Genomic DNA, 16,695 nt, shown 5'->3' with positions numbered 1-16,695 from the left:
ATCAGAAAAAGCAAAGCAGCTGGCCACTAGCTCTTACCTCTACTTCAGGCTGAAAGGGCTGATCCACAAGCTCTCCAGCAAGCCTCTGACTGCTGCCTCTCCTTGGTGTGGCTGGAGAGAATCCTGAGACTGAATCTACTGAAGACCCTGCTCCTATCTTTTATACCTCTGTAATGATTGGATTAAAGACATGTGATACCAAGTGCTGAAATCATCTTTGTGTGAGCTGTTTTTCTTAGCACTGCATCAATTTTATGTAGTCAGTGTGGCCTGAACTAACAAAGATCTATCTACTTCTTAATCCCGAGTCCTGGGATTAAATGTGTGCCTGGCTCCTATGGCTTGTGACTGACTTTGCTTTCTGAATCCTCAGGCAAACTTTAATAAATCATAAATAATATGTATCCACAGGAGAGTGCTCAGTAGTACTGCTCCTGTTGGGTATCTGGGTTTGCTTCCTGATACCCTTCAGATAGCTCATAACTCTGGGACCTGTAATTCCCGGGCCAGGAGATCTGATGCCTCTTCTGGCCTCCTATGGCACCAGATATGCAAATGGTGAAAAGTCAGATATTTGTGATTCCCGACTGTTAATAAGGTTTTCTTTGTGTATATGCTGTTTTTAAAAAGAATTTAAAATAATTTAGGTATATAAATCTTACCACTGTGTATAACAAATCCAAGTCAGGTATCAGAGGAGACCAGAAGATGGTATCATATCTTCCATGAGTAAAGTCACAGAGTTGTGAGCTGTCTTTTGGGTGCTTGGAATCATAGCTAGGCCCTGTTGTAGTGATATATTATTATGATTTATTAAAGCTTGGCTGAGGATTCAGAGAAGCAAAATCAACCTCAAGCTATAGAGATCAGGTAGTGGTGATACACACCTTTAATTCCAGCAGCCACAAACTAGTAGATGGTGGTATACACCTTTAATCTTAGGACTCAGGATTAAGAGTAGACAGTTCTTTGTGAGTCCAAGGCCACCCAAATCTACACAAGATTGAACCAGTCTAAAAGAGAATTATAGCTCACACCTTTAATCCCAGCATTAGAGGGGTATAAAAGACAGGAGCCAAGGAGTCAGTATCAGGCATTCATTCTCTCACTTGAAGAGAGCTTGTGGAGACAGGATCAGTCCATTCAGTCTGAGGTAGAGATAAGAAGCTAGTGGTCAGCTGCTTTGCTTTTCTGATATTCAGCTTGAAGGTTGACCCCAATATCTGGCACAAAATGTGTTCCATTTTGTAGAATTTGGAAAATTAAAATGTACATCATCCCATTGACACCTATTCAGGTTTTCAATGATCAACTGCTTTGATATGGAAAAGGCTGATTTAGTATTTACACATTTGCTAGAAGACATGGGAGCATGGGTATACCTGTACAAATAAAGACAGACAATGCTCCAGAAAATGAAACAGGTTTTTGTTTATTATAATATAAAAGCATATTAGAGGTATACCACACAATCCTACAGGGCAGGCAGTTATACAAAGATCAAATCAAACTGTAAAGGATATACTAAATAAATAGAGATGATAAAGAAGCACAGAAACAAATTGCATAGTTCTGTATTAACTTTCAATTTTCTGAATGCTAATGAGAAAGGAACAACAGCTGCAGAGAAACATTTGGGAAGATTTATGAAATTTTATTCTGTTGGAAATATGATATACCAATTTCTTCAGATGTCTCAATTGTCCAGTGGTCTCCTGATTCCAGACAAAAATAAAACCCTTCCCCAACCCTAAATTTTTGGGGAGGTTCTCCTTTGGCAAGTTATATCTGATCAAATGAAAAACATTGGCTAGTTTTACAGATTAGTTTAGATTAAATGTCATGCTGCTTGATGAACTATCTCTCTCTAATTAAGAGGTGTCTTGTCCAAATCAAATTTTGATGGTATCCATAGCTTTTCTTCACCTGTGGAAACAAAAGTAAAATGTCTTCCCCAACATCATTTCCTGGTTTCCATTCGGAGGTCAAGACATTTTTAAAGTATATCAGCTGATTTAATTCTGTAGTTTTTTTCTATTATCCAATGTCTCTCAGCAGCTGTTGTTCCTTTCTTATTAGCATTCAGAAAATTCAAGGTTAATTTTGGTTGTGAGCCTAGCCTTTAACGGCTGAGCTATCCCTCCAGCCCAAATTCAAAGTTAATAAAGCGCTATGCAATCTATTTTTTTGGGGGGGTTATCATCCCATTTCCTTTAGAGTTCGATTTTCTCTACAGACATAATGCAAATGGCTCTTTTATAGTCCCAGTCCAATTAAAGATTAAGGCTGATTTTGGAGTTGAAGTGTGGCTCTCTCCTTATCTAAATCCAAGCATGCTTGTTAAAGAAAAATCAAATGTCAGGGATCTCCGCCATAATCCAGCCCTAGCATTATCACATCCTCCTCATAGAGAGGATGTGACTTCAGGCCACACTATAGAAATACCACCTCTTAAGATATGAAGCAAGTTCCGAGAAACAGGCTCACGGCTTATCCGTCAGTTAAAGATTAAGCCTAGTGAAAATTACCAAGTCCTTCAGATGATAGGCTTGACAATAGAGGATCGATTGTGAAAGATAGAATTGAAACCTGCAGTTAGGTTACCAGGCAACACAGGATGGCCTACTCTTCCCACTGACCTTTTTGCCCCACCAGCTTCCTCGCAGCTACAGTCAACACCCCCACTCCCTCCCTTCCTCACTCCCCACCTACGGCCCTATATAAACCCCTTTGAAATGAATAAAGGTTGTTGGCTTGATCAGAATATTGTCTTGCCTCCGTTTCTTTGTACCCCTTGCCTCCCATTTTCTTCTAGGTCTTACATTGACTGTCCCCACAGGACGGGTCAATCAAAAATCTGTCTCATGTCAGGAAAGCCACCTGATATGAAACAGAAGAAAAACAAATATTTAAGAACTATTGTATTGCCACTGAAATGCCTTGAGGGACCTATAGAAAGCCCGTATGCCAAAACCGGTTTATTCGTTTCCTGCCATTGTGGATGTAACTCATTCCCAGAACAATTAAATAACCTAATGCTTATTGAAAGAAAACATATTGTTTAATGGTACATTATTTATGACTTATTAAAGCTTGCCTGAGGATTCAGAAAGCAAAGTCAGCTACAATACTAACTCTCTAACCCTAACTCCAACCCTAAACCCCTAACCCAACCCTAACCATGAGTTACCCTAACCATACCACTGACCCTAACACTAAGTCTAAATCTAATCAAGTTACCCTAACCCTAAACCCAAACCTAATAATCCTAACGCTAAAACCCTAAACTAATCCTAACACCACTAACCCAAACCCCCTAAGCCTAGCACCACTAGCCATAACCTAAGCCTAACCCCCCAACCCTGACCCTAACTCCTAAACCCTAACACTAATCTTAACCCTGAGCCTTTACATGCCAATTACATGAACTCAGGTTCTCATGATTTTGCAACAAGCACTTTATCCACTTTTATCCTAGTTCTACCTGAGTAGAGGTCTCTGGGGGTGCTGCCAGTGATGTGTAGTGTCCGGTCCTGCTGGCTTGTCAGGAGGAATATGAATTAAGGAAAGAAATAGACAAGTGATAAGAGTCAGGAGGGCACCCAGTGAATACTAGGATCAGCCCCAAGTTTATTACTCAAAGCCCTTATATACCCAAATCAAAAGAGGGGAAAGCAAAAGACTTCCCTGCCATGGTAACAAAGAACAAACAAATGTAATCACCTCCTTAACACCCAAAACACCAAGTAACCAAACCCTAAACCAAATATCCTGTTGTTAGGGTAAGACATCCATTAGCTACTTCTAGGCCAGATATCCTGTTGTCAAGGCAAAACACACAATTGCCACACCTTAGGCCAAACATTCTGTTGTTTAACCTTGAAAGACCAATAGTGGGCTTGAACTTTCTGACCTTATGTCAAGATGGAATAGAGCCACTCCTATGGTCCCCGACAGTGTAGATGTGTCATAATTTCCTTCTCACTCTAACTAGGCAGCAACACTATGCCCAGATTTTTAAAAAAAGATGTTTTCTGTGTATTTTGCACAGATTTCCTTAAAAAAGATATCTCTTTATGTGTGTTTTGCTTGAATGTATTTATGTGCCCAGGCCTCTGAAGTCAGAAAAGGGGACTGGATTCCTTTAAAGTGGAGATATATATAGTTGCAAGATTTCCTGTGGGTGCTACAAGCTGAATCCAGGTCCTATGCAAGAGTAGTATGCTGCTATTGCCCACTGAACCATTTCTTCAGCCTCCATGTTGTTTTTTATTATTCTTACTTTTGTGGTTTTCCAGCTTGTTTTCAGTCAGTGTGCCAGCTCACTGACTTATTGTTCAAAGTTTTTCTTCTATTAAATCTACTGGTAGTCTTTATTATGGATCCTTGTATGATAAAGGTGTAAGCGTTTCGGGATGGGTCGGGACAGGATGGAACAGGAGTGGGTCAGATATTCTGGCACTCGGGAGTCACAGAATACTGAGTGTTACACAGGTCAGGTGGAAAGGTATCCTGGAGCTCAGGAGCCAAGGACCACCACAGGTTGCAGTAAATTTAGCAGCTTACAGCCTTGCCTCAGAGAAAGGCTTCCCAGGTGTATCAGCTCCACTCCAGAAGGACAGGGTCTTCCAGCTGGACATGTTTATAGCAGTTTTGCTTGGCAGGAGGTTTCTCAAGTTGCTACAGTTCAGCTCTGCTCCTGGAGAGCAGAGAGCGGAGAGCAGGGAACAGAGTGTAACAAGTGTAACAACTCCACTCTGCCAAGGGAAGGTTTCCCGGGCAAGTGTTACAGCCCTGCTTGCTCTGCTCTGCCCAGGGTCGCCTCTGCTCAGTTGCCACTGCAAAAGATCTTCACCCAAAGCTCATCCAAAGGGGTTTATTGGAAGGCAGCTGGACCAGCCAAGCCGAACATACACAGGGTTTATATAGAGATTCTTGGGGACAGGGAAGTTTTTCCAGGGTAGGGATTGGTCCGGATTTAAGTGCTGAGCTCAGATTGGCTAGAGCTCTGCTCGAGGATTGGTTACTTTTCTGCACAGGATTAAGATCAGATTTGGCTCTGGTTTCAGGGCCAAAGTGTTTCTTTCTTTGGTCCTTTTTAGCCTTTTGGCTCCAATTTTAGAGCTGGGAAGCATTTCTTTCACTGACACTCAGATTCCAGGGACAAAGTGTGTTCCTTTGGCACTGATTTCAGGGTCAGGGTACATTTCTTTGGTTCTGGTTGCAGGGCCAAAGTGTGTTTCTTTGGCTCTGCTCAGGGTGTGTTTCTTTGACTGGCCCCTTTTCCCTACAAAAGGTCTTTCTTTCTTTTCTGCTTCCAATATCCTTTCTTTGGTAATAATTTGATTTAAGACAAAAATCCTTGTTTAATTTTGATTTTTGACACAAAAGCTCATTACGTAGCCACGACTTATGATAAGATAAAAAGTCAGGGGAGGGCTGGGAAAATAAGTGGATAAGAATCAACATAAAGCCATACAGTGGTAATCAACTCCACAAAGTTGCCTTCTGACCGTCACATGAATGTGTGACATGTATCTATCACCACCCCTGACTACATACATGTGAAATAATATGTATTTTTAAAACAGGTCAAGCGGGCGGTGGTGGTGCACGCCTTTAGTCCCAGCACTCGGGAGGCAGAGGCAGGCAGATCTCGGTGAGTTTGAGGCTGGGCTGGACCGACAGCCTCCAAAACAATACAGAGAAACCCTATCTTGTAAAAAGCAAAAACCAAAAAAAAAAAAAAAAAAAGCAAAAACCAAAAAAAAAAAAAAAAAAAACAGGACAAATTAAATCTGGCTGTGAAAAGTTCAACTTGTGAATTCCAAAGCAATGGAGGTTGCCTACACGATCAATAGTTATTCTATATAGAAATTTCAATTGAGAATGTTACCACTGATAAACCACACTAACCAGATGACCTTGAGTTTGACTTTTCCCAGTTTTAAACCTAAAACTCACAGAGATAGTAAGGTTTCTTTCGACAGTCAAATGTTATGTCTTAACCCCTTGTAACCTGGTACATTAAGAACTGCTTGAAGCCGGGCATTGGTGGTGCATGCCTTTAATCCCAGCACTCGGGAGGCAGAGGCAGGTGGATCTCTGTGAGTTCGAGGCCAGCCTAGTCTACAGAGCAAGTTCCAGGACAGCCAGCCTCCAAAACAATACAGAGAAACCCTGCCTCAAAAAACCAAGAACTGCTTGAACCCTTGTCTCTTGTTAACCATGAAGTTATCCTATGATCTCATTTAATAAATACAAAATAGGAGGGGTGGACCAAACAATCATGTTAAAAAGTCACCCAAATCATAAACATGGCTATCATTAAGACACTTGACTTACTTCATACCTAGCTGTCCTGAAATTCTTTTCTGTAGCATAGTCCAGAATCCTAGCATCACTGACAAAAATTCAATGTGAAAGGAGATAATCAGTGAAGTTCCAAAGGCTTGAAAACAACCACAGATCAAAGATTTCAAAGTCAGCTTTTATGAATTACTCACCCATATCTCCACGTAAGGGACTTTGAAAATGTCAGATCTGCTGTGTTCATAGAAGGACATTGTTATTTTAGATCTCCTTACTATCTGCACTCTTTATCATATCTACAACTTTCCTGCTGCATGGAAGGGACCAGCGCTTCCAACACAGAAAAATATGTCCATTATACAGAGTAATTTCACTAGCATTATCAATAAATATGTAGCTTTTCTAAATTTACTGAAGTTTTAATAGATTTTTAAATGGGGTTCAAATACAGACATTTGTACATGTTAGGCATAGGCTTTATTGTGGATCATTCCCCCTAGCTGGAAATATAAAGATTTTTGGTTACTTTTAAATTCCTATCAACATCATCCAGAAAATCCAAATCACAGAGCAGTTTGTTTAGTTGTGTCAGTCCTGAATCTGGAAGTGCTTTTCAATGACTTTATGGATATATTTTTATAATTTCTCTAGAGAGAAATAGATAGAAATTATTTTAAGAATTAAATGGCTGGAGATATAGCTCAGTTGGCAGAGTACTTGTCTAGCATGCATGAGGCACAGAGTTCAATCCCCAGCACTGCATAAAACGAACATGGTTAATGTACTGTGCATTCTTTCTGCCAGCCTGGTCCCTGAGCCACATCAGTCCTAAATGAACACCCAGGACACTATATTAATTATGAAGCTGTTGGCCATTTTCTATGGTTTCTTAATGGCTAGTTCTGACTTAATTATTAACCCATAATTACTAATATATATTTTCATAAGTACTCATCTTTCCAAGAATGCTGGACTTGTGCCCTCTCCTCCCAGGATCACATGGCGACTCTCTACTCTTGACTACATTTCCCAGAATCCTCCTTGACTCCTAGTCTCACCTATCTTGCTTTCCTATTGGCCAACAGTGCTTTATTTATCAATCAATAAGATAACATACACACAAAAGGACTTCCCCCACCAGGTTCACGTGCTAATACTCGTGAGACAGAGGCAGGAAGAATAGGAGGTTGAATATTATCTTTGCCTATAAACCAAGTTTCTAGAACTAATGGTAGTAAGGACCAACCTACTAAACACAAAGGATGAATGAACAGGACCTGAAGCCAAGTGAATATCCTCATGTGTATTTCCCAAGGACCTGAGGTCCCTATGTATTAAGGACTTTTATCTACTGACTTGCAGATGGCCTGTTTCACCCTGGTCCTCCACCACAGTAGAGTCAGCTTCTTATCATACAGCAAAGACCCTCAGCACACAAAATTCATGCTTGCAGATAGGTAAGTCCTGCCCTTAGTCTCTCCAGCGATGTCCACATTGAGCATTGCAGCACTTGTAGAAGGTGGTCATTGGCTCATCTGCAGAACGGGTCTGAAGCTGCATGAAGTAGGCACGGGGATGTTCACATTTTGGACATGGCTCTGACAGAGAGAAAAACAAGTCATTCACATTACACAAATACTGTTAAGTGTGGGCAAACATCTCATCTTCATGCTCATTCCAATTTCCTTGCCAGTGCTGAATTTGCCGATAGAAACATCCTATCCACAGCAATACTAATGGGAATCAGTCTACCACAGGATCCAGCATTTCCACTCTTAAGCATATACCCAAAGGATGCACATATATACTGTTGTTAAAATGTCTAGGTTTACCCAGTAACGAGACACAAGGGGGGGTGAGGGGTAACCAACCCGTGCAGAGCTGAGAGAGAGGAGAGAAAAGTAAGAGAGGAAGACGAGTAAAAAGAGAGGATGAGATGATGAGAGTAAGAGAAGAGTAAGTAAAAGAGCGTAAGTGGGCAGGGGTCAGTCCTTTAAAGGGGTCCTTTGCACCTGCATGGTTCTCACAGAACTCTGTGCTGGCTAGAGTGTTGCCTGAGTGCATCCTGCCAGGTAACAGGGTAGGCCAGCATAATGCCTGAACCTTTCACATACAACAAGGACATCTGTTCAACTATGTTCACAGCAGTACTATTTGTAATAACCAGAACCTGGAAACAATCTAGATGCCCCTCAACTGAAAAATGGATAAAGAAAATGTGGTATATTTACACAATGGAATACTACTCAGTGAAAAAAAAAGAACAATGGAATCTTGAAATTCGACGGCAAATGGATGGAACTAGAAGAAACCATCCTGAATGAGGTTACCCAGTCACAAAAAGACAAACATGGTATGTATTCACTCATATATGGATATTAGATATAGAGCAAAGGATTACCAGCCTACAATCCACACATCCAGAGAAGCTGGGAAATAAGGAGGACCCTAAGAGAGACATACAGTGTTCCCTGGAGAAGGGGAAAGGGACAAGATCTCCTGAGAAAATTGAAAGCATGGGGGAGGGGGCCTAGGAGATAGAGAAAGGGAGAAGAGGAGGGGGGAGGAGGACATGAGGGAGCAGGAAGATTGAGTCACCGGAAGAATAGAGGAGAGCAAGAAAAGAGATACCTTAATAGAGAGAGCCATTATAGGCTTAAAGAGAAATCTAACACTAGGGAAATGCCCAGAAAACTATAAGGATGACCCCAACTAAGCCCAACTAAGAATCTAAACAATAGCCAGGGGTTTGGTGGTGCATGCCTTTAATCCCAGCAAATGGGAGGCAGAGGCAGGTGGATCTCTGTGAGTTCAAAGCTAGCCTGGTCTACAGAGCTAGTTCCAGGATAGGCTCCAAAGCAATACAGAGAAACCCTGTCTCAAAAAAAAAAAAAAATCTAAGTAGAGAGGCTATCTTAAATGCCCTTTCCTTATGAGATTGATGACTACCTTATATGCCATCCTAGAGCCTTTATCCAGTAGCTGATGGAAGCACAAGCAGAGACCCACAGCTAAGCACTGAGCCAAACTCCTGGAATCCAGTTGTAGAGAGGGAGGAGTGATGAGCAAAGGGGTCAAGATCAGGTTGAGAAAACCCTCGAAAATAGCTGACCTGAACAAGGGGGAGCTCATAGTCCCCAAACTGACAGCTGGGAAACCAGCATAGGACAGAACCAGGCCCCCTGAAAGTGGGTGTCAGTTCGGAGGCCTAAGCAATCCGTGGGGCCTCTGGTAGTGGAACAGTATTTATCCCTAGTGTACGAACAGACTTTGGGAGTCCATTCCCCACAAAGGGATACTCTCTCAGCCTAGAAACATGGGGGAGGGCCTAGGCCCTGTCACAAATGATGTGACAGACTTTGATGATCCCCCATGGAAGGCCTTACCCTCCCTGGGGAGCAGAAAGGGAATGGGTCATGGTGTCATGATGGGGGTCATGGGACAATGGGAGGGAGAGGGAACAGGAATTGATATATAAGACAAGATTTTTTCTAATTTAAATTTTAAAAACATCTAGGAAAAGAAGAAACGGAGGCAAGAGGCTTGCTACAAGGCCAGCCTGGGCTACACAGCAAGATTCTATCTCAAAAATAAACAAAAACCTTGAAGGTAGAAAACGGAGTAGAGGCTTTTATTTTATTTTATTTTGAGATAGGGGGTGGGATGGGGAGATAGTGGGTGGGGAATGAGAGGACAGGATGGAGAGGGAACTGGGGTTGGTATGCAAAATAAGATCGGCTTTTTAATTATTTTTAATTTAATAAATATTTTAAATAGTTATTTATTTATTTTATGTCCATTGGCGTTTTGCCTGCACATATGTCTATGTGAGAGTATTGGATCCTGTGGAACTGGACTTAGAGACAGTCGTGAGCTGCCACGTGGGTGCTCAGAACTGAACCAGGGTCCTCGGGAAGAGCAGCTAGCACTCTTATACGCTGATCCATCTCTCCAGCCCCTAATTTAATAAATATTAAAAAAAAAAAGACTAGAGCTAATCATTTTTACAATGTTGGTATTTGAAAATACATACAACAGAATTCTCTTGAGAAGCCTGCACCCACTAAAGCATGAACAACTGTCCTTTTACATATCTCTCTCCTCCTCTCAACAACCATCAATATTTAAGTTTAAATCAACATTGAAACTTTTTTTTGTGATAAAGCCCAAATTTGTTTCAAGAAGAGAATATGTACCAGATTTTTAATTATACTTGTCCATATCTGTCCTGGATAATCTAAATGAAACAACAAAGCAGGTAAAAGGAAAAGGTGATTTTCCTTTCAGTATATTTAATCCTTGAAAAAAATCTGTTTAAAGAAATTTTTAATATGGCCAGGCAATGGTGCACATGCCTTTAAACCTAGCACACGGCAGGCAGACAGGTAGATCTCTGAATTCGAGGCCAGCAGGGTCTACAGAGTGTTCCAGGACACCCAGGGCTACACAGAGAAACCCTGTCTCAAAACACAAAATTAAACAAACAAAAAGGTCTTAATGCCTTGCTTAGAGTTTAAAGAATGACTATAGTATGACTACAACATCAAAATATTTCCTATATTGGCAAACACAAGTTATTTGTCATTACTTTACTGTTTATATTTTCTTAAATTCTTTTATACCTACTGGGGGGGAGGGGTTGGAAAACAACTTTTCATGAATCAGTTGTCTCCTTATACTATCTGGGCTCCAAGGATCAAATTCATGTTAACAGGTTTGGCAACAAGTGCTTTCACCTGCTGAGCCATCTTACTGGTCCTAACAATATACAGGGTAGCATTATAATAAATAATAATACAATTATTAAGTATAATAATAAGTAATAATAAATAGGGTTGAGTCACTGGATCTGCAATGGGTAAATTCTCACCTGCAGTGGAGTCCACATTCTCCCAGGCAGCTGCTCCACCTAGTACATCATCCACTTCTTTCAGCTTTGGATACTTTCGGTTTGTTACCTAACAAAAACAAGCCACCAGATTTCAAGTAATTATATAGTTTTAAGAGTGGGTCACCAGCCGGGCGGTGGTGGCGCACGCCTTTAATCCCAGCACTCGGGAGGCAGAGGCAGGCGGATCTCTGTGAGTTCGAGGCCAGGCTGGACCGATACCCTCCAAAACAATACAGAGAAACCCTGTCTCATAAAAAAAACAAACAAACAAAAAAAGAGTGGGTCACCAAACCATAACTTCCCTCCAGCAATTCCTCTACTCAGTAGGTAGATACAAAGTTTATCTTCTTCAAAGATCGGCAAGAGCCATTAAAATGTAGGGGTTTTGTGAGTTTCAATGTCAGAGACCCCTAGAAACTGGAGGAAACACCAGACAGTGCAGGAAGAAAAGACAGCTGAGTTAAGCCCTGCTCTTCTCTCACACCCCTAAGACACCTAATAATCCAAAATGAAAGGCAGACAAAAGCCTAATAGCACCATTTATCTGGGTATCCCAGCATTCCCCAGAACACATTTTTGTTTCTTTAGTCATCCTTCAAATTTCAAAAATTATGTCACCATTCAATCTTATCACATATCCAGACTCCAAACTCCTACCATATACCTCTAAAGTGCAAACATTAAAAATTGAGGTGTCACCAAGGCCTGGTGATGCACATCTGAAATCACAGAACTCAGGACACCGAAGTAAGGAGGAACAAGAAATGAAAGGTAGGCATAACACCAAGAGCTGAAAAAGCAGCTCTCTGGGTTCCAACACAACCACCATACACACACAAAGCAGCAACAATGACACATATTAGAAGACAATGAATCCTGGGAAAAAGAAAAGGAATGAGAATAAACTGGAAGAGCTGGGTTTTGGTTTCTTTGTTTACTTAATTTTCATATGTGTGCGTGTGTGTCTATGTATGCTATTCAGCACAGGTGAGCCTTGAACTTAATCTCCTGCCGCAGCCTCTCCAAGTGATGGAATTATAGGCATGTACCAACAGTCAAAAGGGCTGGAATTTAAATATGGTAGTCATTATTTTAAAAGAGGAGAGGGAGAGAGGTAAGGAAAAGGAAGAGAGAAACAGATATACATAGTCATACGCAGAGAGACAGAGACAGAGAGAGAGCGAGTCAGAGAGAAAGAGACAGAGACAGAGAGAGACAGAGACAGAGAACGCCAAATGGGTCGTTCGGAAAAAAAGACTCGGCGAAAGGAACGTGAAGGACCTAACAGTACTGCGCGTAAGGTCCTCCAGAATAGCAATAGGGTCTAGAAGCAAGAAAAGCTACAAAAAGAACATTAAGATTTGAGATCAGAGAAGGTGATAATCCGACGGGAGCCCAAGCGGGGATTGTAGGTTTTAAAGGCGTGGTTCAGCCTAGAGATAAAACGAAAATTCTTGCAACCTTTTTGAGTGTCACAAAACCGGCAGCAGAGAGCCAGAGGTCGAAATCTCTGGAGTGACCAAAAGAGTGGCTTCGATTTGGCCGGAGCGAAGCCGCTGGATTACCAACTGCTGAACTTAAGGTACCTCCGTAGCTAGAGCAAAAAAACTACCGCCCGCGTGGACAGCGGAGGAGATACTCGCCTCTAGAACTCACCTTGCGTGTGATATTATGCACGTAGGGGCAAGTGTTGCAGGCGAAGCGATGGCAACGCTGTCCCTCCTCCACAATCAGTCCGTTTCCGCAGCTCGGACAGAAAAGCAACATTGCTGCAGCTTCAACGTGTTGGTTCTTACAAACTAAAGCTTCCCCGGCCGCAGGCGCCCAATCGAAGCGGACATTGACACGTTCCCAGAAGGAACTGCGGCGAGCAGCTCTCACATCCCATTGGTCAACGCAGAGAGTCCTTCCCCAACCCGCCAATAGCGCACTGTTTGCCCTCCCAGCTTTCCGTATGGCGCCTGCGCGTGCGCACGGCTCTCCCTGCCTGAAACACAAGCTAAAAAGGCAGGATAGACAGGGCTGGCAGCTGGCAGGCCTGAAGTACCCGGGACTAAGGGTTGGAGGGAGGTACCGGGTGATGAGAAGACATTACTGCACTCCGAGCTGTGGGCGTGTTCCAGGAGGGTCTCGAAACAGTGGTGCAGGACCGGCTGCTTTGCAATCTTCTGAGCCGGGACCGACAGGCAGTGACTAACCCTAATGTCCCAGGGACTTTAGTTCAGTCCCTAGTGTTGATACTACCTCTCAGCTGTTGTCTGCCTAAAGTATGGATACCCGTCTATCTGTACTTACCATCCCTCCAATCTGACCATTTCTTCACCTGGTCCCAGTTCTGCCGTTTCTCTTATACAGCTAGATTCAACTCTACAGACCAACTCTGAGATACAATACCAGCAGCTCCTCTCCACAGACCTCCGTCTGTTTTTTTTTTTTAAATCTCATTCCTATAAACTCCTTTACATTTCCCAGCCCTGCCTTCTCCCTCTTTTAAATGACTTACCTCCTTAATCCTCTGCAAGCATTCTATAACTACACGGGGAGTGGGTGGGGTGAGTCCTGTGGGGTTTTTTGTTTTTGTTTTGTTTTTTTTGTTACCTTTAACAAGTTAGTTAACTGGGAAGAGGAATACCAATTGGGAAAATATCTATCAGATTAACAAGTAGGTAACTCAATGGGGCATTTTCTTGAATGCAAGTTGATAGAAGAGGACCCAGCTGATTGTGGGCGGTGCCACCACTAAGCCGATGGTCATGCCTGAATCTGGAAAGCACTACGATGGGGCTGAATGGTTCAGCTTAAGAGCACTTGTTCTTGGCCTTCTCCTGAAATCATATTGGTGATTGCCCTAATTATCATCAGAGAGTATTCATCCAGTAACTGATGGAAGCAGATGCAGAGATCCACAGTCAAGCACTGGGCCAAGCTCCGGGAGTTCAGTTGGAAGGAGAGGAGGGATTGTACCAGTAAGAGGGGTCAAGATCATAACGGGGGAACCCACAGAGACAGCTAACCTGAGATTGTGGGAGCTCATTGACTCTAGACCGACTGCTAGGAAGCCTGCATGGGACTGACTTAGGCCCTCTGTATGTGGATAACAGTTGTTTAGCTTGGCCTGTTTGTGAAGCCCCCCCTAGCAGTGGGACCACGATTTGTCCCTGGTGCATGAGCTGGCCTTTTGGAACCTGTTCCCGATGCTGGCATGCCTCTCCCAGCCTTGTTGCTGGGAGAGGAGCTTGGTCCTGCCTCAACTTGATATGTCATGCTTTGTTGACTCCCATGGGAAGCTCTCCCCTTTCTGAATGAAGGAGTGTGGATGGGAGGTAGGAGCAGGAAGAGAGGAGGTAGGGGAACTGTGGTTAGTATGCATTGGCTTCAATAAACAATGGATTGTGATCCGTAAGCCACACAAACCTTCTCCAAGTTGTTTTTGTTCATGTTTTATCACAGCAATAGAAACCTAACCAAGATATATTTACTGTGTCTTATAATGTATGATTTGAGAATTAATAAGTTCTTAAAAATAAGAAAAAACTTCGTATCAGCCAAGATTACCAAGGAAAGCAGGAATATTGTGCAGATGCTTTCAATGAAACTGCTATATCTTGTGAATTTACTGTTATTAAATAAATGCTGACATTGTAAAGACATAAATGTTTGTCAGTGTTTCTGATATGGCACAATCATGGCAATTAGGTATGTATGAAATACATTGTTAGTCTTAAATATATACAATAAATGTCAAATTTTTACAACTAATTTATTAATTTTTTGAGGTTTTATTTTTATCTTGCCTGCATGTATATCTGTGTACCTTGTGCACACTGAATACAGAGGCCAGACAAGGGCATCAGATATCCTGGAAATGGAGTAACAAACAGTTGTGAAGTACCATGCAGATGCTGGAAATGGAACCCAGGTCCTCTAAATATAGAAGTAGACAGTGCTCTTATTTTGTTATTTTTACTATTTATTATTTTAATAAAGATTAATCTAAATGTTAAAATTTGCATATTTAAAGTAGGGCCTCTGTGCCTACTCCTAACATTATCCTCTGATTGCCTTCCATTTTCATGCATGTTGGAGCTGGGAAACAATGATTCACCAGATACAGCTGCATATGTTCTCTCAACAGCCCAATGGTAAGCTCTAAGTCACATTCTCTAGGACACAAAAAGAGTGTCTCTCAGATTCTTTGACAGATTAGAAACTGACATAGGCATAATGGATTTCCATAAAGACAGAGTGTGGAGCTGTCATCAACTTCAAGTTCCACCATCCAGCTTCCAACCTTACTTATAAAGAACTAAATGGATGGTGGAGATTCAGACATAGTGATAGACTGGGCAGCATCAGGTGAGATCTACCCTGCAGGTACTGGAGGTCAGTGCTTAGCATCTGCACAAGTATCCTGGTCCTTTTGTGTTCCTACTTACATCCAAGTATTTGCAAGTGGAGCTTCCAGCTAAGGTCTATACTGTTTTTTGTTTTGTTTTGTTTTTCGAGACAGGGTTTCTCTGTATTGTTTTGGAGGCTATCCTGGAACTTGTTCTGTAGACCAGGCTAGCCTCAAACTCACAGAGATTCGCCTACCTCTGCCTCCTGAGTGCTGGGATTAAAGGCGTGTGCCACCAACGCCCGGCTAAGGTCTCTACTGTTACCTGTAGAGACCGAGACTGCTTCTTTGAGGGATTCCTGATGGGATGATGAATTTGGGGGCTCTGCATGTGGAAAACTGTAGGCCATGATGTGAGTTCATAGTGGGATAACTAGCTTGTTCCCAGTAATAGCTTGGAAATCAAATACTAGTTGTGGTTCAACTTGACAGTGAGGACAGGGTCCAGAACAAGCTGGACCCCTCCCTCTAGTGATATCACTTCTGTTCTTTATGTTACTAGGAACTGAGATGCTAGAAACTCAGTTCAGACCCATCATTATCTCATGCAAGGATTCTTGACAGAAAATAGAAGTGTGAAAACAGGGTTGAGAAAAAAATCTCTTTGGATGAGTGGACAGACATCAGCCTGCTAAGATGCTTTAAGAGAATCACCACATGGATGATAAGATTTTCTTTGAATCAAGTGAAAGTAACAAGAATCCACATAAAAAGACAAATTAATCATTAAAATTGTTATAAATATTATGGAGTGGTTAGTGTCATCTTGATTTCCCCATCAGTCTGGAAATTTTAAAGGTTCTTAATATTGTTTCTTGTCAATTAAGTGAAAACAAGCTTTCACAGAGTCTTAGGATTATGTATTGTTTTGAAAGTAATCTGATGGGTGACAGATTTTGATGACCAACTTGAGATAACATACTCTTGCACACGATATTCTACCTTTGGGGTGGCATCTGATAAACTCACTTCTACATATGTTGGATATGCCAACAATAGAGTATTTTGGGGACGGAAAAAGTGACATTTGAAAAATATACAAACTGCAATCTCACTGGCCAGACTGAAATTTTAACAAGATGTAAATGTAATCAGG

The 16,695-nt window shown here is 41.9% G+C and overlaps 1 protein-coding gene and 1 long non-coding RNA gene across 2 annotated transcripts; both read right to left on the bottom strand.

The window, feature by feature from the left end:
- Positions 1–1,407: 1,407 nt before the first annotated feature.
- Positions 1,408–4,526, bottom strand: LOC121134513. Its single transcript, XR_005871598.1, has 2 exons — positions 3,485–4,526; positions 1,408–1,926 (listed from the first exon to the last, which is right to left on the bottom strand). It is a non-coding gene; the product is annotated as an uncharacterized LOC121134513 (long non-coding RNA).
- A 2,189-nt stretch (positions 4,527–6,715) lies between these two features.
- Polr3k (RNA polymerase III subunit K) lies at positions 6,716–13,070 on the bottom strand. The gene is made up of 3 exons (XM_005074571.4): positions 12,860–13,070; positions 11,183–11,270; positions 6,716–7,910 (listed from the first exon to the last, which is right to left on the bottom strand). Exons 1-3 carry the CDS (start codon positions 12,968–12,970, stop codon positions 7,783–7,785), a joined length of 327 nt encoding a protein of 108 aa, XP_005074628.1. The 5' UTR covers positions 12,971–13,070; the 3' UTR covers positions 6,716–7,782.
- Positions 13,071–16,695: the final 3,625 nt, after the last annotated feature.

The sequence above is a fragment of the Mesocricetus auratus genome, unplaced genomic scaffold, assembly GCF_017639785.1.
Source record: "Mesocricetus auratus isolate SY011 unplaced genomic scaffold, BCM_Maur_2.0 Super-Scaffold_100028, whole genome shotgun sequence".
In the NCBI taxonomy this organism is placed as follows: Eukaryota; Metazoa; Chordata; class Mammalia; order Rodentia; family Cricetidae; genus Mesocricetus; species Mesocricetus auratus.
The sequence above is the reverse complement of the archived record's forward strand: the minus strand, read 5'-3'. Positions and strand labels throughout refer to the sequence as shown.

Excerpts from the sequence above, each read along its gene's own strand:
- Polr3k (XM_005074571.4), bottom strand. The coding sequence starts at position 12,970 with ATGTTGCTTTTCTGTCCGAGCTGCGGAAACGGACTGATTGTGGAGGAG. Across the intron at positions 11,271-12,859 it reads TGCATAATATCACACGCAAG|GTAACAAACCGAAAGTATCC; the intron begins GTGAGTTCTAGA and ends TGTTTTTGTTAG. Across the intron at positions 7,911-11,182 it reads GAATGTGGACTCCACTGCAG|AGCCATGTCCAAAATGTGAA; the intron begins GTGAGAATTTAC and ends TCTCTCTGTCAG.